The sequence below is a fragment of the Chiloscyllium punctatum genome, chromosome 8 (genome assembly GCF_047496795.1).
Source record: "Chiloscyllium punctatum isolate Juve2018m chromosome 8, sChiPun1.3, whole genome shotgun sequence".
In the NCBI taxonomy this organism is placed as follows: domain Eukaryota; kingdom Metazoa; phylum Chordata; class Chondrichthyes; order Orectolobiformes; family Hemiscylliidae; genus Chiloscyllium; species Chiloscyllium punctatum.
Genome location: NC_092746.1, coordinates 106,439,746 through 106,461,830, shown reverse-complemented (window position 1 = coordinate 106,461,830; position 22,085 = coordinate 106,439,746). Strand labels below are relative to the sequence as shown.

At 41.1% G+C, this 22,085-nt stretch overlaps 1 protein-coding gene across 2 annotated transcripts in view; it reads left to right on the top strand.

Moving 5' to 3' along the window:
- Nucleotides 1-22,085, top strand: part of ube3c (ubiquitin protein ligase E3C) — a 167,314-nt gene that overhangs the window by 84,304 nt on the left and 60,925 nt on the right. For both annotated transcript variants that reach the window (XM_072576214.1, XM_072576212.1), the window contains exons 15-18: nt 24-128; nt 3,370-3,457; nt 16,573-16,670; nt 18,187-18,319. In XM_072576214.1, the coding sequence (XP_072432315.1) occupies nt 24-128; nt 3,370-3,457; nt 16,573-16,670; nt 18,187-18,319 (424 nt within the window). The remainder of the gene's footprint in view (nt 1-23; nt 129-3,369; nt 3,458-16,572; nt 16,671-18,186; nt 18,320-22,085) is intronic.

Below are 22,085 nucleotides of genomic sequence, written 5' to 3'. Positions count from 1 at the left end.
TTGTTTATGTTCTTTGCACATAGGTGATCTCTAATTTAGTGAAAATGCTAAAGTCAAGGGACACAAGAAGGCAATTCTGTCCTCCTGATCACTGGCTTTCTGATCAAGTTAATATTCGAGCAGATAAGGTATGTATTTAACATGCTGATGTGCAGGAGATGAAATGACTTTCTGGAATATAATGTCAGGGATCTATTGTTAGTCACCTCTACCTTGTACTTAAAAGCTTTAAAAAAGATCATGACAAAGTTAGTATGATGTGATAAGCCTGATGCTTGAACTTTGTAAGAGAAGTAAAACATCAAAAGCTCCACTGTGATGCTAGACCTGCTGAGTTTCTCCAGCTCTTTTTGTTTTTGCTGCAGAACACTGTCATTGTTTGCTTAGTGTACTTCACTCTTTCTGTTCCTGAGAGCTTCAATTCTTCCCACTCGACTCCAGACAACTTTGCAAATCAATGCTTTAGCGGGTTGAGTGGTCTTAATTGCACATTCGGGTGGAGTTTGTGGAAGAGAGTTTCAAACTTCTGTCACCAATCTTAATTTCATTTGTTCAAAGTCTGGTTCTAATTTTTACTGTCTTCAGTTCTCCAACCAGCAGATATAATTTTCTCTATACACCTTGCCTATTCTTAATATCTTGTAAACCTCTATCAGTCATCCCCTAACTTTGTAAATTCCTCTAATATGCAAACCTGTGGACGAAAAGATCAATCAACTGTGCTTAACAAAATAAGTTAGATATTGCATTAAATGGAAAAAAATAAGACTGTGCAGCACAGCAGCAGGCCCTTCAGCCCATCATGTCCGTGCCTACCAGGATGTTCTTCTAAACTAATCCCATCTGCTTGCTCATGGTCCATATCCCCCTCTTCCCTACCTGTTCATGTGTCTGTCTAAATGCTTCTTAAACATGGCTATCGTTTCTGTTTCTACCACCTGCTTGGCAGCAAGGTCCAGGAACCTACCATCCTCTGTAAAGAAGAAGAAAACTTGCCTTGCAGATCTCCTTTAAGCCTGCCCCTCTCAACTTTAACTTAGGCCACCTTGGGGGAAAAAGACTCTGACTGTCCACCCCATCCATGCCTGTCATAATTTTATATATTTCTATCAGGTTGCCCTTCAGCCTGCAACACACTAATGAAACGAATTCAAGTTTCCTTTCCTTGTGAGTAAAACACTCCAATCCAGGCAACATCGTTGTAAATCTATCTTGCATCCTCTCCAAAGGCTCCACATCCTTCGTAATGTGTGCAGTTTTAGTCACATCCCTTTACTTGTTACATTCTCTGTCACCACGTTCTTCCTCCGTTTCTCCCCAGCCCAGTGGGACTGTCTGTTCTTTCATGTCTGTTCTGGCAGTTAGACACACTGGTGTTCTGCTAATTTCTCATTCTGATCACTTAATTTGAACTATCAGCATCTTTTCTGTCCCAGCACTCTACATTCCCCTCCCCAACCTATAGCATAAATGCTGACCCTTCCACACTTCACATCAGTTGTAATGAAGAGTCATCTGGACTTGAAACATTAGCTTCCTCTCTGACCTTCTGTGATCTCCAGCATTTGTTGTTTTTACTATATTCCAAATGTGGCCTAACTCAAGTTTTGTGCATCTACAACATGACTCGCCATCTGTGGTTAAAGAGGATGCAAAGATTTCCATCAAGGCCCCAGCTGTCTCCTCCTTTACCTACTTCAGTATCCTAAGATAAATCCCCAGGGCTTTATGGGATCTATCTGTCTTCATGTTTTTTAAAGGACCCAATACCACCACCACCTCAATATCAAGAATATCAACATCCCCGAGAATATCAGTATACCCTCTCCTAATTCTAGAATCATCCATGTCCTTCTCGGGGATACTGATGCAAAGTATTCAGCCACTTCCTCTGGCTCCATGCATAAATTCCCTCCTTTGTCCTTAATAGGCATACCCTTTCCCTAGTTATCCTTTTGCTCCTAATCTCCATACAAAAAGGGTTGGGAGTCTCCTTAATCCTACTTGCCAAAGATGTTTCATGGCCCCTTTTAACCCTCTGAATTCCTTGTTTAAATTCTTTCCTGCTTCCTTTTATATTCCTCAAGGGCCTTGTTTAGTCTCAAATTCCTAAACCTTAGTTATGCTTCCTTTTTCTTTTTGACTAAAATGACTTATGAAGATGCCAGAAAAAGTGGTATGTATGATCATTGGGACCAAGTTAGAACCCTGCAAAGAAGGAACAAGAAATGGATTCAGAAAGGAAAAGCAAGTATGTGTACAAGGTACTGAGGAACATAAAAGTGGATGTTAAAAGCTTCCTTAGATTAGTGAAAAGGAAAAGATTAGCTAGGTCAATTGTGAACCCATTATAGATGGGCAAAGGAGAATTTATAGTGGAGAACACTAACTTGTCTACATGGAAGATGATGCAGAAAATGTCCTAGAAGTACCAGATAAAGAAGGGACATTTGAAACTGAGGAATTTGGGAGGGGGGGGGGGTGGTGGGAAATAACAAAAAGGTCATAATTAAAAAAACTAACTTAACCCCCAGGAACAATTGAACATCATTCTAATCTTTGAAGGATATAGTTCGATAGTTGATGCATGAGAGGTTTCCTTTCAAAATTCTATGGGCTTTGAAAAATTTCCAAAGGGCTGGTAAACAGTCAATGTCATTCAACCATTTAAGGGTGAAAGAGGGGGAGAAGTATCAGGTTGTATGGGGAGCCTGTTGTTTCCTGTTGCTTTCTCTGTGTCAACACCTCAGTCAGAATTGATTTGCCAATCCACTGGCATCCTTTTTTATAATATTAATTGTGATTATTTGAAATTTGGCATTTTTGTTTTTTCCCTGATTAATGCAAGCTGGAACTAAACTAACTGGACTGTAATTGCTATAATTAGTTCTTGTCTTGCTTTTTAGAGTGAGTACCAGATTTTAATTCACTTCGCAGTTCTTCTGCACGCCCATATGTTGATACCTAAAATACAGTTTCATGACCATTTCCATGACCTTGACCATTTCCTCAGGATCACGATTCATCCTGTTAGGCCCTGCTGCGTTGTTTCCATACTTGTTAGATGTTCAGCTGACCAAAAATAATGATACTTTGTGAGGTTGTGCTGTCTAATATAGGTGGAAGTTAAGCAAACTGGAAAAATCTTAAAATGCACTCAAATTAAGCACTACTTATCTTAATTGCTTTCATTTTGCAGTCACTTCAGTTGTCAATACTGAATTGATTATTTGAAGTGCCGTTTTGTTCTTTATAGATCACCTCGTTTCTTGTGATTCTAGGAGACATTAAAATATAAAGTTATTGTTTCAAAATCTACTGAAGTTGGAAGACTAATGGTTACTTATTGTCAGTATCTCTTATTATCAGGTCACACAGCTCTATGTGCCCTCAGCTAGGCATGTCTGGAGGATGCGCCGAATGGGAAGGATAGGGCCATTGCAATCTACATTAGATGGTAATTGCCTTCCTTTACTTAAGATAATTTATATTGTCAGTATCTCTTTAAATGAAGTTTATTGCAAAATTCACTGTTTAGTCAATGTTAGTCTGCAGCAAATGCTGTCATTGTTTTTTTCCACAAGGAAATGGTAGAGTGAACACAGTATTAAAAAAACATTTAAACATTGTAGAACCCACACTATATTTTCTGTACAATATCTTTGATATTACTTGATCATCAAAATCACTGAAGTAACTGGGGGAAGACTAAAAATCTAGGCTTTCAGGCAGATTGTTTACATGATATTGGAACATCAGTGAAAACAAAAATCTGTTGGGAAATAAGCCAAGGTAAGTGACTAAGGTGTCAAAAGGGCACCACTCTGATATCTGGTCAGCATGGACGGGTTGGACCGGAGGGTCTGTTTCCATGCTGTTCACCTCTATGACTCGAAGTGATCATAATTCAATTAGTTTTAAAATGGCTGTGGGAAAGGATGGTACTGATCAGAAAGTTAAAGTTCTAAATTGGAGTAAGGCTAATTATGATAGCATTAGACTGGAACTTTCAAAAGTTGATTGGGGGAGGCCATTTGCAGGTGAAGAGATGTTTGGAAAGTGAGAGGCTTTTAAGAATGGGGTAACTACACTTCAGAGACCGTATGTTTCTGTTAGTGTGAAGGACAAGGCTGGTAGATGTCGGGAATGCTGGATGACTAAAGAAATTGAGGCTCTGGTGGAGAGAAAGGAGGCATATGTCAGGTACGGACAGCTGGGATTGAATGAATCCCCAGAGAAGTAGAAGGGCAAGAGTACACTCGAAAATCAGGAGGGCAAAAAGGGGCATAGCTTTAGCAAATAGAGTTAAGTAGAATCCAAAGTGAATTTGTAAATGCATTGAGTAAAAGAGTAACGAGGGAGAGAATTGGCCCCCTTAAAAATCAACATAGCGGTGTGTGGAAGCACAGGAGATTGGACAGAAACTAAACAAATATTTTGCATCAGTATTTACTGTAGAGAAGGACTTGGAAGCCAGGGAACTTGGTAAAATAAATATTGATGTCATGAAAAAGTTCATATTCCAGAAGAAGTGGTGTGGCGGTCTTAAAATGCATGAAGGTGGTCAACTCCCCAGAACCTGATCAGAGGTTTCCCATAACTTTGTGGGAATGGATTGCTGGGCCCCTTGCTTTATCACAGATGACATGCCGGATGACAGGAGGTTGGCTAATGTGGTACCATGATTTAAAGATTGTAAGGAAAAGCCAAGGAACTATAGACCAGTGAGCCTTCTGTCAGTGGTGGATGAGTTGTTGGAAGAGATTCTGAGGGACAGGAATTTAGAAGCATTGGGAAAGGCGAGGACTGATTAGGGATAGTCAGCATGGCGTTGTGGGTGGGAAATCATGTCGCAAACTTGGTTGAATTTTTTGAGGAAGTAACCAAAAAATTGATGAGGGCAGAGTGGTAAATGTCTATGTGAGCTTCAGCAAAGTGTTTGACAAGGTTCCATGTGGTAGACTGGTTAGTAAGGTTAGATCTCAAAGGATCTAGGGGGAGCTAGCCAACTGGATACAAAATTAGCTTGTACCCAGAAGACAAGATGGTGGTGGAAGGTTGCTTTTCAGATTGGAGGCCTGTGACCAGTGGTGTGCCACAAGGGTCAATGCTGGGTCCACTCCTTTTTGTAATTCATATAAATGATTTGGATGTGAATATAGGGGAGTTCGGTGAATAAGTTTGCAGATGACACCAAAATAGGTGGTGTAGTGGAGAAAAGTGTAGCAAAGAAGATTATCTCAGATATACAATTGGGCCTTGATCAGATGGACTAATGGACCAGAGAGTGGCAGATAGGAGTTTAATTTAGATAAATGTGAAATATTGCATTTTGGTAAGACAAACCAGGGTAGGAAGATTCATGATTAATAGAGGTAATGGCTGTACAGGACATTAGTGAGACCACTTGAATACTGCCTACAGTTCTGGTCTCCTTTCTATAGGAAAGATGTAGTTATACATGAGAGGGTGCAGAAACAATTTACTAGGATGTTGCCAGGGCTGGATGGTTTGAGCTACAGGGAGAGGCATAGTAAGCTGGGGCATTTTTTCCTTGAGTGTCGGAGACTGAAGGGTAACCTTGAAGGAGGTTTATGTAAAAATAAAAACCATGAGGGGCATGGATCTGATAAATAGTTAAGGTCTTTTCCCCAGCATAGGAGCATCCAAAACTAGTAGGTTTAAGGTGAGAAGGAAAAGATTTAAAAGAGACCTTAGGGACAACTTGTTCATGCAGAGGGTGCGAGCCTGTATAGAATGAACTGCCAGAGGAGGTGGAGGAAGTAGTATAATTACAATAATCAGAAGGAACTTGGGTGGATATCTGAATAGCAAGGATTGAGAGGGATATGACCCAAATGCTGGCAAATGGGACTAGGTCAGATTGGGATGTCAATCCAAAATGGTAGATAGGAGAAAATCGTGGTTGTCAGAGCTGCTCCTTTTGCTTTGAGTTTTTTTTCTAATGCTGGAACTGATTTCCTTTATTTCTAGAACAGTAATTACTGTTTTGTAAGTTTTTTGCTTTGTTTGAAACTTTGAAAGAAAGATCAAAACAACAATACTTGGAAATGGGAGAAAGAGAGCAGTAGGCCCTGTGGAAGATTGTTTCAAGAACAGCTCCAGAGTTCAGCAAAAAAAAAAGTGCAGCGAACCTTCACAGCTGACTGGCTGTGAAGTTACAAGCATCTCTGGACATTGGATTTTGATCCAAGAAAAATAAACCAACAGTGACATTCCAGTGAGTCTGAAGGGTTTTGAGGGATATGAGCCAAATGCTGGCAGATGGGACTAGAGATATTTAGGATATCTAGTTGGCATGGACAGATTGGACTGAAGGGTCTGTTTCTATGCTATATGACTCTTTCTTGATTATTCATCCAAAATAGAAGTATATGGAACCAACAGTAAGTGTCATAGAGATGTATAGCACAGAAACAGACCCTTCAGTCCAACTTGTCCATGCTGACCACATACCCAATCCAATCTTGTTCCACCTGCCAGCACCCGGCCCATATCCCTCCTTGTCCTTCCTGTCAGTAGACCTATCCAGATGCCTTTTAAACAATGCAATTGTACTAGCCTCCACGACTTCGTCTGGCAGCCCATTCCAATCGCGCACCACCCTCTGTGTGGAAAAAGTTGCCCCTTAGGTCTCTTTGTCCTTGCCCCTTAACAGTTTCTTCCAGGCACAGTTATTGCTGCTTCTTTCAATCTATGAACAGTGTTAGAGTTGTGAAGTTTAATCTCTCTCAGAATCTTGTCTGGACTGCCTCCAATGCCAGTATATCTTCTCTAAGATAAGTGCCCCAAAACTGCTCACCAAGTTCCAGGTGCAATCTAACTAATGCCATGTATAGCTTTAACAAAATATCCCTATTTTTATATCTCATTCTCTTTGAAATCAAGGTCAATATTCCATTTGCTTTCCCGATTACATGCTGAACTTAGTTGTTAGCTTTTTGTGATTTATGCAAAAGAACTTCCAATCTCTCTGCTGCAGCTTTCTGCAGTCTTTTATCCAATTAAAATCCAGCCAACTTTTTATTAACCTGCCCCTATGAGACCAGGAATGTGCAACTTGGTCAAATATTCCAGTTCATCAAGAGGTCCACATAATTGTGTAAAAACATAATGCAGGGGGTAAACACATCACTGTTCTCCTTTATTTCCAGCATAAATCATTTAAATAATAATTCAGCTTTGCTAAAATAAACTTGCTAGCAGAGAGCCTTCTCACTTGCACCCTCAACTGACTTATTGACATCATGGTAGATCGTGATAATACAGTAAACTTCTAGTGTTTGAGATACATATGTTTTGCCGGTTTATTGAGAGTGCCGGTTCATAAGATTCCAGTTAAAACAAACTTTGTTGTACAGTAGTCCCCCCCGCCACCATGCCCGCAGGGGGATCTACTGAGGAAGCACGAAACGCAGATAAGAGCGAACCCATTCATTTAAATAGGAAACATACCGTTCCGGCAGCTCCCTGGTCCCTGGTTCCTGAATGTTCCTGAGAATATGTTCGGGCCACAGTAAACCGTGGGTAACTGAAACCATGGAAACTGGACCCCCCGGATATCGGGGTCGCCCTGTATATTTCCCCTATTATTCTTGCTAAAGTGTATAACTTCACATTTTTCCATATTATGATTCCATTTGCCAAGTTTTTGGCTACTTGTTTGAACTCTAGAATTTGTGTTTAACCTGTGTACTGCTTTGATCAGATTATGATGTATTCAGTTCTGACTGCTGCGATTGACACAGGCAATGTAGAGAAAAGTCATGGGGTTGATCCCTATCCATAAGAATGAATTAAGGTTTGCAAAATTGTGTATTTCCTACTATTAAGTAGGGAAAGGAATGGGTTTCTGAGAGAGGCCCCAAGAGTTTTCCAGATTGGCTAACAAAGATACTTCCACATGTTGAAGGTAGCCAAAGACAAATTAAGAAATCTAGTGCTGAGCCTATCACTATCTTTATAGATCTATGCTTCTTCAAATTCAGTTTATAAACTATTCTTAAAATCGCCTTGTCCACTTTTGGCTGATGTGAAGCATTTTGGAACTAACCTCGACATTTTAAAAACTAAGTATGAGCTGTTCTTTACATAGCAAGTGATTAGCAAATGTAATGATCCAGTATGTGGAAGTAAAATAGTTAGAATTGCTTGAGAATTAATTTGAAATAGTGGAGCTTTGGAATTTTTGCTGAATGAATGGATTATAATAGCTAATGGAGTTTCCCGTCCTAAATCAATCTGTGAACTTGTGAAGAAAAAATGTCTAGTTTTATTGGCAGTGTATTATTATAAACTCCTTTTGATAAATCTAATTTGGAAGATTTTTTTGTTTTGATTTAAAGAAACTCTATTAGTGAAATGTGAATTAGTCTATTCAATTGAACTGTTTTACAGTGGGCATACTAATGCAGTATGTACATGTTTGTTAATAATGCAGCAGGTATCTAATATGATCAGTAAGAAAGAGCAACAGCTGCTTCAAAGATGTATCAAAACTTTTAGCACTCTTTATAAACTATCACTATTTTCAATCAATTTTAGTTTTATTTTATCAGTCTCGGTAAATTTGAGTGTCTTCAGAGTTCTGGAACTAGGCCCTAAATATTAAATGTCTTGAATTTTGAATCTAATTCAACTAGCAGTACCGTGTGAAGCAAGCAGATAACAATGTGTGTATGATTTGTTTAATGCCACTTGACTCCAAATGGAATAAACCCAATTAGTGTGAAAGTACAGTTGAGGCACATATGGCTATGTTTGTTTGGCCTTTCTCATTTACTTAAATGGCAGTAACTAGAATGATAAATAGACTACATTGACCAGTAGAGAACATATTTCTTGTAAAAGATAGAAACTTGATGGAGAAATGCAGATAAAATTGACTAATTGACCAGAATAATTGAGGTCTAGTGGTACGATAGTGGTTTAGCTTTGCTGTACAGGCAATTTTTGTTTAAATGCCTTTAACCCTTTGTGAAGGAATAACTAAAATTGATTTAAGGAAAAAATTCTAGTTGGTAAATATTTTCTGCAAAATATTATAGTCAATGTTAATACCCTGATTGTCTTTATTCTTTGTCCGTACCTAAGATTCACTGGAAGTTTTAATTTTCAACATTTTAAAAATAACACAGAAAGAGGAACTTGGGTCAGAAACAACTAGGCTAAGCTTACATTAGGGTAATTACCTTTGACAGGATGGATTGTTTCCCTTGGAGTATATAGGACCAATGGGCATAATTTCGGTGTAAGGCATTGCACGTTGAAGACAGCTCTTGGCCCTTAATTCTAGAAGCTAAGCCAACAGAAGTGCAGATATAACTACTGCTTAAATGTTACGAGAGTATCTGGCACAATCACTCTTTCAGGCAGCGTGTTTGAGATTCCCACCACACCTTGGGTGAAAAAAATTCTCCCCCACTCTACTCTTAGCCTTCTATCTATTACCTTAAATTTATGCCATTTGGTCACTGACCTCTCTTCTAATGGAAAAAGTGCCTTCCTATCCATTCTACTTATGTCCCTCATGATTTTATACACTTTCTATCAGGTCCCCTCTCAACTTCCTCCCTCTTCGGAAAATGGCCCTAGCCCATCTAATATTTCCTCATAGCTCAGGCCCACAGATCAACTAGCGTTCTGCTAATTCTCCTCTGTACCCTCTCTAGTGCAGTCATATGCTTGCTCTAATGTGGTGACCATATCTATACAGTACTCCAGTTGTGGCCCAAAAAGTGATTGATTCAGTTCAGCTTGCATCAGATAATAAAGACAAGTATTCCACAGGTTGTCATAAATGTCTTTCTTAACTGCCCTGCTACCTTCAGGGACCAGTGGATATGCATACCAATGTCCCTCTGATGTCCTATTCATAGTGTACTCCCTTGCTTTGTTAACTTTTTCACAGGACTTAGCCAGACACTTAGCCTCCTGCAGGTTGTCCTTCTCACCATTTAATAGACTACCCATTTCTTATCATCCACAAGCCTCTTTATCATACCCCCAATGTTCAAGTCCAAATCATTAATGTACATCACAAACTGCAGCAGCCTAAGCACCAAGCCACATGGAACCCCCCCACTGATAACAGACCTGTAGTCCCAGAAACTCCTCCACACCATCATTCTCCGCTTACTGGCTTGTCAATTTTGGATTCAACATGTCATTTTGCCTTGAAAATCATAGTCTATTGACCAGTCTGCCAATAGGGACCTTAACAAAATACTCACCGAAGTCTACATAGAATATATGAATTGCATTACTATCATTAACACTCCGTTCCACCACAAACAAATTGAACAGATTTGTCAAATATGGTCTTCCCTGAGCAAATCCATGCTGACTACTCCTAATTAACCCATGTCTTAGTGCAGAGGTATTCTGTCCTTCAGATTTCTTTCGAATGACATGCCTACCACTGAGATTAGACTGGTCAGTCCCTGCATTTTTTAATACTGGGGCAATGTCTTCCAACCCTCTCGCACCTCACCAGTGTTCAGACAGAATTTGAAGATTACTCCCCCCATCTCAGCTCCATCAACTACCTAGGGTGCATCCCATCAGAGTTGAAAAGTATGGTGCTGAAAAAGTGCAGCAGGCCAGGCAGCAGCCACGGAGCAGAAGAATCGCCATTTTTCGCTTAAGCCCTTCTTCAGGAATGAGGCTGGTGTGCCAAGCAGGCGGAGATAAAAGGTGTGGGGGGGAAGAATTTGGGGAAGGGGCGCTGGGAATACGATAGGTGGAAGGGGGTGAGGGTGATAGGCTGGAAAGGGGATGGGGGTGGGGAGGTCGGGAAGATGATTGCAGGTCAAAAGGGCGGTGCTGAATCCGGGGGTTGGGACTAAGGTAAGGTGGGGGGAGGGGAAATGAGGAAGCTGGAGAAATCTACATTCATCCCGTGTGGTTGGAGGGTTCCTAGGTGGAAGATGAGTGCTCTTCCACAAGATGTTGTGTGGCCAGGGTCTGGCGATGGAGGAGGCCAAGGACCTGCATGTCCTTGGCGGAGTGGAAGGGGGAGTTAAAGTATTCAGCCACGGGGTGGTTGGGTTGGTTGGTGTGGGTGTCCCAGAGGTGTTCCCTGAAACATTACACAAGTAGATGGCCGATCTCCCCAATGTAGAAGAGACCACATTGGGTGCAGCGGATACAGTAAATGGTGTGTGGAGGTGCAGGTGAATTTGTGATGGATATGGAAGGATCCATTGGGGTCTTGGAGGGAGGTGAGGGGGGAGGTGTGGGTGCAAGTTTTGCACTTTTTGTGGTTGCAGGGGAAGGTGCCAGGAGTGGAGGTTGGGTTGGTGGGGGGTGTGGACTTGCAGAGGGAGTGGTCTCTCCGGAACGCTGATAGGGGTGGGGAGGGAAATATATCCCTGGTGGTGGGGTCTGTTTGGAGGTGGCAGAAATGACGGAGGATGATACGATGTATCCGGAGGTTGGTGGGATGGAAGGTGAGGACCAGTGTGGTTCTGTCCTGGTGGCGATTGGAGGGGCGGGATTCAAGGGTGGAGATGCGGGAAGTGGAGGAGATGCAGTGGAGAGCATTGTCGACCACGTCAGAGGGGAAATTGCGGTCTTTGAAGGAGGAGGCCATTTGGGCTGTTCGGTAGTGGAATTTGTCCTCCTGGGAGCAGATGCGGCAGAGGCGAAGGAATTGGGAATATGGGATGACGTTTTTACAGCGGGCAGGGTGGGAGGAGCTACATTGGCACCAACCCCCACCTTTTCCTCCGCTACATCGATGATGTATTGACGCTACCTCGTGCTCTCACGAGGAGGTTGAACCTCTATACACCCACACCACCCCCACACCTCCCCCCTTCCTGATGTCTTGTTATTGTACTTCTCTGAAATTTAGTTACATATTTACTCAACTGGTTCCAGATGTGAGAAACTTTAGTTATGAGGATAGATTGATGAAGTTGGGACTTGCTGTCTGGAGAAAAGAAAGCTGACAGGACATCTGATTAAGGTTTTCACAATCATTAGTGAGACTGAATAGATAGGTGAGGCTTTTTCTGCTTGGAAAAGAAACAGGAACATGATGGGTAGATTTAAAGCAATGTGCAAATGACGTGAGAAAACCTTTTTCACTCAGAATTGTTACAATATGGAATATACAGCCTCCAGATATTCAAACATTCAAGAGGGCATCAAATGGTTTTTTGGGTCATAATAGTATAACCCAATAGCAGGAGTATGAGGAAAAGGCTGGAGATTGGCACTAGATAATAGAATTCATACAGCCACAATGGAACAAATGGTCTCTTTCTGCTTTATAATAATTGAAATTTTGTGATTCTTTTTCAGTTTCATTAAAATTTTGTCAGATTCCTTGAGATAATGCTTTCCTTTTAGAAATCTGTGCTGACCGCTCCATTAGACTTCAATGTCTTGCACAGAGCAATGGTTGACTCTTGACTTCGCTTGGACAATTAGGGATTGGCAATAAATGCTAATCGAGCCAGCAGCATCTGGCTCATGAAATAAGAATGGTATTATCTTTTGAACCACCAATGTTAAGTTAATTGGTCAATAGTTTCATGAACTTCGACTAATTTCAATTTTACATATAGAAATCGCTTTAGCTCTTCACCAGTCCTGGCATTATTCCCTTTTGAATAAAATCTTTATACAAGATGTTTCTTACATCGTGCTAAGTGTTTTGATATGTGGAGGTTGACATGGGCGGCAGAATGTAATCCCTTCCTACCTGAAGCTGCTTCCTCTCTATTTGATTGGTTTTATAAATGATCACACTGTCATCCCACCATCTGCTATTTTAAAATGTCTTCATCTCATTTTCTGACCTATTCTTTTAGTGATGTTTCATCATGTTGGTCTCTCTGCCAGATGATTTTTCTGCTATTTTACTGACATTACATTTGACTTTCATGTGTACATCCTGATGGTTGTTTTGGTCTATATAATATATATATATATATATATATATTTTACCTTTCTGAAACTGCTTGATAATTTTACTTTTGTCGTTTTTCATCATTGATGAATTTGTTCGTTTTTTTTTATTTCTCTGGACACATTGTTCACTGTTCCAAATTTTTCTGACTGCGCAACTGTTTTTTGTTTCAGTATGTGCACCCAAAGATTTTTTTTCTCTCTAGTTCCATTCTGATGCCCTTTTTAAATCATCTCTTAGTCCTGTTTAGCTATCAGTTTTGACTCTGCATGTCGCATTCACTTTTAAACCACTTTTAAACTGTGGATTTGAGTCCCACTCCCCGATTTGAGCATAAAAATCAAAGCTGACATTCCTGTGCAGAACTGAAGTACTACCCTGAATGAGATAAGACTTTGTCTTCTTGGGTAGCTGTCAAGATCTCTCAGCATGCTTTTGGGAAAAAGCTGGAGATTTAACTTTGGTCTCCTGGCCAATATTTATTCTGCCATCAACACCCAAAACTGATTACGTACCCATTATCTCATTGTTTGGTACATTGGAGCATAGAAATTGGTGCGGGAATTGGCAATTCAGCCCTCTGAACCCACTCCTCTATTTAACATGATCTTGACTGATCTTCCCCTGGTCTCAACTCCATTTTTCTGCTTGCTCCCCATAGCCCTTTATTCCAGTTTTCCTCAGAACTAAGTCTATTTCTTTGTTGAATCAGTTGATTGACTCCACCTCCATTGCACTCTGGGGTAGTGAGATCCACAGATTCACAACCCTTTGAGAGAAGTAGTTTCTCCTCATCTCAGAACTTACCTTCTATCACTCTTTATGTATGATCTGTTGTTCGAGACTGTCCCACAATGAGGAATTTGTGTTCAGTGTCCACCTTATCAATCCCCTTTAGAAACGTACATCCCTCAATTCGATCCCCTCGCTAATTTTATTTTTGAACTCCAGTGAGTACATTCAACTGCTCATATGACAGCCCTTTCATCCCTGGAGTCAACCTGATGAACTTTCTCAATGCCTCCAGTGTCACCACATCCTCCTTCGAGTAAGGAAACCAAAACTGGACACACAACTCCAGGGTGTGGTCTCAGCAATGTCTTTTATAGTTGTAACAACACTTTTACTTTTATTTTTATAAGGCAGTCCTTTTGCAATAAAGAACGAAGAACAAGGAACCTTACAGCATAGGAACAGGCCCTTTGGCCCTCCAAGCCTGTGCTGATCCAGATTCACTATTTAAACCCATCGCCTGTTTTCTAAGGATCTGTATCCCTCTGCACCCTGCCCCACCCTGATTAGATACATCGTAAATTATGCTATCATGCCTGTCTCTCCCACCTCCGCTATCAATGCATTCCAGGCACCCACCACCCTCTGCGTAAAGAACTTTCCACACAGATCTCCCTTAAACGTTTCCCCCTCAGCTTGAACTCGTGACCCCTGGTTATTGAGTCCCCCACTCTTAAGGTGGATAGCAAGCTTTTTCCTATCTATACCTTTCATGATTTTGTCAACCTCAATCAGGTTCCCCCCCTCAACCTCTATCTTTCTAGTGAAAATAATCCTAATCTACTCAACCTCCCTTCATAGCTAGTGCTCTCCATACTAGACAACATACTGGTGAGCCTCCTATGCACCCTTTCCGAAGCATCCACATCCTTTTGGTAACGTGGCAACCAGAACTGTACGCAGTATTCCAAATGTGGTTGAACCAAAGTCCTATACAACTGTTGAAAAATGTGGTGCTGGAAAAACACAGCAGGCCAGGCAGCATCTGAGGAGCAGGAGAATCGATGTTTCGGGCATAAGCCCTTCTTCAAGAATCCCTTCTTCGGGCTTATGCCCGAAATGTCGATTCTCCTGCTCCTCGGATGCTGTGTTTTTCCAGCACCACATTTTTTAACTCTGGTTTCCAGCATCTGCAGTCCTCACTTTCTCCTATACAATTGTAACATGATCTGCCAACGCTCAATGCCTCATCCAATAAAGGAAAGCATGCCATATGCTGCCTTGATCGACCGGCGTTGCCACCTTCAGAGTACAATGGACCTGTACACCCAGATCTCTTTGTACATCTATTTTCCCCAAGCTTTTCCACTTACTGTATAGTTTGCTCTTGATTTGGATCTTCCAAAATGCATCACGTCACATTTGCCTGGTTTGAACTCCATCTGCCATTTCTCTGCCAACTCTCCAATCCAACTATAAGACGTCACATTAGCATGTTTCCAATCTACTGGTACCATTCCAGAAATTTATCTTCCCCCCCCCCCCCCCCAAACTGTGAAAACAGCAACAAAATATTGGTTTCGTGCATCTGCCCTTTGAGTTTCCCATTACTACTTTGCCATTTTTGTATTCTAAAAGAACAATTACTTCAGTTACTTGCACTATTCTCTTGTGTGGAAAAGCCACGCTACGTTGTCTGCATTACTACAGTGACATTTCAAAATGCGCTCCATTGGTTTACAAAGTGCTTTTACCACCTGTGATTTTTCTCTTTCTTTCTTAAATGGTCTTAGTCTTGTTCCTCTCCTCCTTAATCTTTATTTCGAGCCTTCGCCAACTTGATTTCTTTTCTACTTTTCTTATTAACTTCAGATTGGGTTAATACTAGATTTAATTGAAATTGTCCAAATCCAACCATGGATGGGAAAGATGCAGCAGTACTGTGCACCTAGCTCAGTTTCCTATTGAGTACAACAACATGATCTGATGAAAGCCATGGACTTCAAGTATAAACTCTCCTTTATGCACATAGATGTTGCTTGACCTGCTGAATATTTCCCCTTATTTTTGTTTCAGTTTTCCAGTATTTGCAGTATTTTGCTTTTGCGTTGCTTGGAGGCTTGTGTATGTAGTGTTCTTCGAATATGCAATCAGTAATTGTTGAAAATTATTAGTTGTCTCAAAAGGAAAAATGTATAAAGGAAAATGACAGGATATGAAATAAGATATGCATCCATGTAGTGCTCTGTATGATGTCAGGATATCCAAAGGTTTGTACAGTCAATGAAACACTTTTGAATCATTGTTATAATAATTGAAATGCAAGACAGCGAGGGTATGCATCTGTATGATGGTTATTAAGTTTGATGCAGCAGATGACTGTTTCTGCCTGTCAAACAGTCTGTTTCGAGACAAAAAAAACTGCAGATGTTGGAATCCAGGGTAGTCAAGCAGGAGGCTGGAAGAACACAGTATGCCAGGCAGCATCAGGAGGTGGAGAAGTCTGTTTTGGGTGTTCAGGACAGAGGATGGGTGAAAGGGGAGCTGCAGATGGGGTGGGGGGTTGGGGCATGGTGGGGAGCGGCAGTGGGTGGTGAGATGGTGATAGGCGGAGACAGGGGGAAGGTCGTTCTCTCTTCCTGTACTTTCACATATGCCCACCTCACCACCCTGTCCCCACTCCCTTCATCTGCAGCTCCCTTTACACACATCCCAAGCCCTGAAGAGGGGTTACACTTGAAATGTTGCTTTCTCTAGCACCTGATGCTGCCTGGCTTGTTGCATTCTCCCAGCCTCCTCCTTGTTGATCCTGCAGTCTGTGTCAGGTTTCTGTGTTGGATTTTTTTGAGTTTATTAATGAAACTTTGGCTACTGCTTTTTTTTCTGTTATATTTTCTCAGTTGGGCAGGAGCCAGCTCAATTATCAGTATCTGAAGAACGTCATCTTGCCATTTTAACAGAACTACCTTTTGTTGTTCCGTTTGAAGAACGAGTTAAGGTAAATACTATTATCCAATAAACTCTATCCTGAAAATGCCTGTTAGCAGTAATATTGCCTTACGTATTCACAATATTTGACAATGTTCGAGATGCTCATGTTAGACTGGTGTGGACAAAGTCAAAAATCACATGACATAGGGTTGTAGTGCAACAGGAAAAACAACTGTTTCTGAAGGTTTTGGATTTGTTATCCGGAAGGATATTTTAAGTCTGTTTGTATCTCAACCTGGAACCAGACTGGTTCAATTTCCAAAGTAGGAATTTATAAAATGCCACATTGATTGTCTGCAGATCATGTGCTTTTTGAACAAAATAGAATGTATCTGCAAATGCACATTCACCCCTTAGATTTGTGTGTGCGCACATGAGGGGGGATAGTGTGTCTGGGTGTTTGTGCGCGTGCTCTTGAGAGGGTGTGAATGTGAAGGAGTATGAGAGAGTGTGCGTGTGCCTGAGTGTGTATGCACATGTGTGAGGGAGTTTATGCCTGTGAGAGAGAGAGAGAGAGAGAGAGAGTGTGTGTGTGTGTGTGTGTGTGTGTGTGTGTGTGTGTGTGTGTGTATCATGTGGGGTCACCTGTAGTGTGACGTGAACTCAAGATCCCGGTTGAGGCCGTGCTTATGGTACAAACATGGCTATCAGCCTACGTTTGACAATTCTGTGTTGTGGTGTGGCTGGAAGTCAACCTTAGAGGGTGTTTACTTGAAGGTCTGAGGCTGAATGCCTTTGACTGACTGCTGAAATGCTCCTCCACTGGGAAGGAGCATCCCTGTGTGGTGATTGTTTGTGTTCATTCGTCCATTGTCGTAGCGTCTGCTTGATTTCGGCAATACACTGTGCCTTGGGACATCCTTGCCAGCAGTGTGTGAGGGAGACAATGTTGGCCAAGTCACATGAGTACCTGATGTACATGTGATGGGTGGTATCCCCACATCTATTGGTGGTAGCCATGCCTATGCTTTGACATGTCTTGCCGTAGTTGCCGTGACAGGGTTGCATGGTGTTGTAGTTGATGTCCTGCAGGCTGGGTAGTTTGCTGCGAACAATGGTCTGTTTAAGGTTTGGCAATTGTTTGAAGGTGGGGATTGGAGATGTAGGCAAGATTTTGATGAGTTGCTCATCATCATAATTTACAGCCTACTGTTTACAGTTGCACAAGATGTTTACCTGGCATAGAAAATAATTTGACTTTAGTTTTTTTAACTGAATAAAAAGAACATGTTAAAATTTCTGCTGTTATAAAATAATTAAAACTAGACTTAGCAATTTAAATGAAATGCTACGCAAATGTGAACTTTTGTCACGTTAGGGAGAGTGCAATTCTGAGTGTGTCGCAATGTACATCATTGTGTAAGGAACTAAGATGACCAATTAAATACATTTAGTTATAGCTTGTTGCATGTAAATTGTACTCATATAATTAATTCAAATATGAAAATGGCAAAATTGATGTCTATTTTGCAGACTTTTTGGTCAATCTGCCTTCATTTTACTAATGGTGATTTATTTTTAAGATCTTTCAAAGATTGATCTTTGCCGACAAACAAGATGTGCAAGGAGAGGGGCCATTTTTAGATGGAATTAATGTGACAATTCGGCGCAATTATATCTATGAAGACGCATATGACAAGCTGTCACCAGAAAATGGTAGGTGAGGTGAAGAACAGCATTTTTTCCACTTCCATTTCTCCAAAATATGTTGAACAAGTGTGTATTTAAATTAACTTTATTGACAGAGTGGGACACATTGTGCTGAAATAAACCACCAAATTAAATACAAACGTAGTGAGAATAATCAGCTGATCAAGGTTATAAACAGATTTAATATTGTTAGTGTAGGTTCAACAATGGTATTGATGCACATTTGGTTCAGGATGGACTGTCACCTGAAGAGAACAACTGGATGCAGCCAGTAACATCTGAACCTTGACATTAGAATGTCTAAAACTGGCAAATTGGAGCTTTCTTTGTTGAACTTGCTCTTATAGAAAACTTTTGAATGACGGGCTGACTAAGTTGTGTCTATACTGATTAGAGTTGAGTGATACTAGAATTGAAATATATATCAAAAACAAATTGCAGGAGAATTTCAGCAGGTCTGGCAGCATTTGTTTATGTTTCAGGTTAATGTTTCAGGTCCAGTGATCTGTTCTGAAGCAATTATTTTTCCAGCAAATGATGTTTGTTTTTGATTTCCAGCATCTGCAGTTCTCTGATCTGTTTGGCCGTTTTATTGAAGTATATACAATCTTGAGAGGACGTGACAGAGTAGATACTGGGAGAGTATTTCTTTCCAGAGGTAGACTAAAATTGTGAATACAGTTCAAAAATATCAGTGTTAAATAGAGATGCGTGTCTCCCCACCCCAGATTGTCATTACTTTGTATCCTATTTTTAGAAGTCGCTCAAGGTTTAGTCATTGAATTTATCCCAGTCAGAGTTAGATTTTTGTTTGACAAACTGGTTTAGGGTTATAAAGTACAGACTTGAAAGGGTTCAGAAAAGATTTACAAAGATGTTGCCAGGGTTGGAGGGTTTGAGCTACGGGGAGAGGCTGAATAGGTTGGGGCTGTTTTTGCTGGAGCGTCAGAGGCTTGTAGGGTGACCTTATAGAAGTTTAGAAAATCACGAGGGGCATGGATAGGTTAAGTAGACCAGGTCGTTTTCCAGGGGTGTAGGTGCCCAGAACTAGAGGACATAGGTTTAGGGTGAGAGGGAAAGATTTAAAAGGGACCGAAGGGGCTATCTTTTCACTGAGGGTGGTATGTGTATGGAATGAGCTACCAGAGGAAGTGGAGGCTGGTAAAATTACAAGATTTAAAAGGCATCTGGATGGGTAACATACCAGGAAGGATTTAGAGGGATATGGGCCAAATGCTGGCAAATGGGATGAGGTAGGTTTAGGACATCTGGTTGGCATAGACGAGTTGGACCGAACGGTCTGTTTTGGTGCTGTACATCTCTATGACTATCTCACCCTATGACTGGAAAGTGGAGTTGATATGATAACCAGATTTTCATGATTTTGTTCACTAAATTACTTACAAACTTGAACCACTAAGTCCTACGTTTCTATGGCAGCTAGTTTGTTTTGCACTCAACTTCTCTAATACATTAATACAATATTGCTCTTCACTACACTGAGCAGAATGGCAAAGTTGCAGAGGGACATTAATAAATGTACAGAATGGCTGTATAATTGACAAATAAAAACATAATGAGATATTGTATTTTGATAAAATTCTAGGAGGTCACATATTACTTGGATATTAGGAATTCAAATATGGTAGTGAAGCTGAGGAATCTAAAAGTACAAATAGAGAAATCATTGAAAGTTGCAATGAAAGTCAAGAGGGTCATAGCAAAAGCAAGCAAAACAACTCCTTTAATTTCTAGAGGGATACAATTGGAAAGTTCTCTGTCTTTCTCAGAGAAATAACAGGGGTAACAGTTGAGGTTTTCAAATTCATGCAAAGACTTGGTTGCGCAGACGTAGGGTGTTTCTGCTTGAAGAGCAAAACTGTTGGTCATTATTTTATGATCACCCAGAAATCCAACAGGGAGCCAAGACGAGTGTGAATATGGAAATTCAGCCATAGTTTTTAGCTGTTGTAGCGAGACTATTCAAGGTGACGAGCTAACTGCTGGAAAATAGGATTTGAACAGATGGGTCTTTGATCAGTACAAACGTGATGGACTGAAGATCAAATTTTCATAATATCAAGACACTATGACTCCATGATAATGTACTTAAAGAGAAGTTAGACAAAAGGCGAGGTGGCTTAAGTGGAACATTAATTCCAACATGGAAGAGACAGATTTTTGCAGGGTGCAGAAGTAACAAGGTTGTTATCATGGGTGACTTCAACTTCCGTAATATTGATTAGAACATCCTTATGCAAAGAGTTTGGATACAGCTGAGTTTGTCAGGTGTGTCTAGGAAGGATTCCTGACTCAATATGCAGATAGACCAATTAGAGGGGAGGCCATATTGGATTTGGTGCTTGGCAACGAACCAGGTCAAGTGTCAGATTTCTCGATGGGAGAGCATTTCAGTGATACTGATCACAACTCCCTAACCTCTTACTATAGTCAGTGACAGGGATCGGAGCAGATGTAATGGGAAAGTTTTTAATTGGGGGAGGAGGAATTACAATGCTATTAGGCAGGAACTGTGGAGCATAAATTGGGAACAAATGTTTTCCAGAATATGTATGACAAATGTGAAGGTTGTTTAGGGCGCAAGTGCTGGATAGATTTGTCCCACTAGGCAAGGAAGGGCTGCTAGGATGAAGGAACCTTGGATGACAAGAGATGTGGGCCAACTCATCAAGAGGAAGAAAGAAGCTTATGATTGAGGAAGCAAGAATCAGATAGGGCTCTAGGGGGTTACAAGGCAGCCAGGAAGGAAGAATTGACTTAGAGGAGCTATAAGGGGACATGAAAAAGCCTTGGTTAGTAGGATTAAGGAAAACCCCAAGGTGTTCCACACTTATGTGAGGAAACAAGAGGATAGCCAGTGTGAGGGGAGGGATGATCAGGCATAGTAGAGGAAACTTGTGCCTGGAGTCAGAGGAAGTAGGGGAGATCCTTAGTGAATACTTTACTACTGTAGTTTGTGAGGACAACGTGAAACAGGCTGGTATGCACAAACCGGTTGATGTTAAGAAGGCTGATGTGCTAGAAATTTTGAACAACACGGATAAATAAGTCCCTTGGGCCCGAGGGGGATATACCCACGGTTACAACAGGAAGTAAGGGAAGAAATTGCATCTTTGGTGATGATCTTTACTCCAGTGGACAGAGAGGATGTAGTACCAGATGATTGGAGAGTGTCATATGTTGTTCCCTTGTTCAAGAAAGGGAATAGGGATGACCTTTGGAATTACAGACCAATCAGCCTTATGTCTGTGGTGGGCAGATTATTGAAAAGGATTCTGCGAGACTGGATTTATTTGGAAAAACATAGTTTGATTACAGATAGCATAACTTTGTGAGGGGCAGGTCATGTCTCACAAACTATTCCAAATTCTTTGGATGAAGGTAGGACAGTGGATGTGGTGTATATGGATTTTAGCAAGGTGTTTGAGAAGGTTCCGCATGTTAGGCTCATTCAGAAATTAAGGAGGACTGGGATACAGGAAAACTTGGCTGTCTAGATAGCGAACTGGCTGGCCCATAAAAGACAGAGGTAGTAGGCTGGAGCTCAGTGACCAGTGATGTTCTGCAGGGATCTGTTCTAGGACCTCTGCTCTTTGTGATTTTTATAAATGACTTGGATGAGGAAGTGGCAGGATGGGTTAGTAAGTTTACTAATGACACGAAGGTTGGTGGAGTTGTGGTTAGTGTGGGGGGGCACTGTTGTAGGTTGCAGTGGGACATTGACAGGATGCAGAAATGGGCTGAGAAGTGA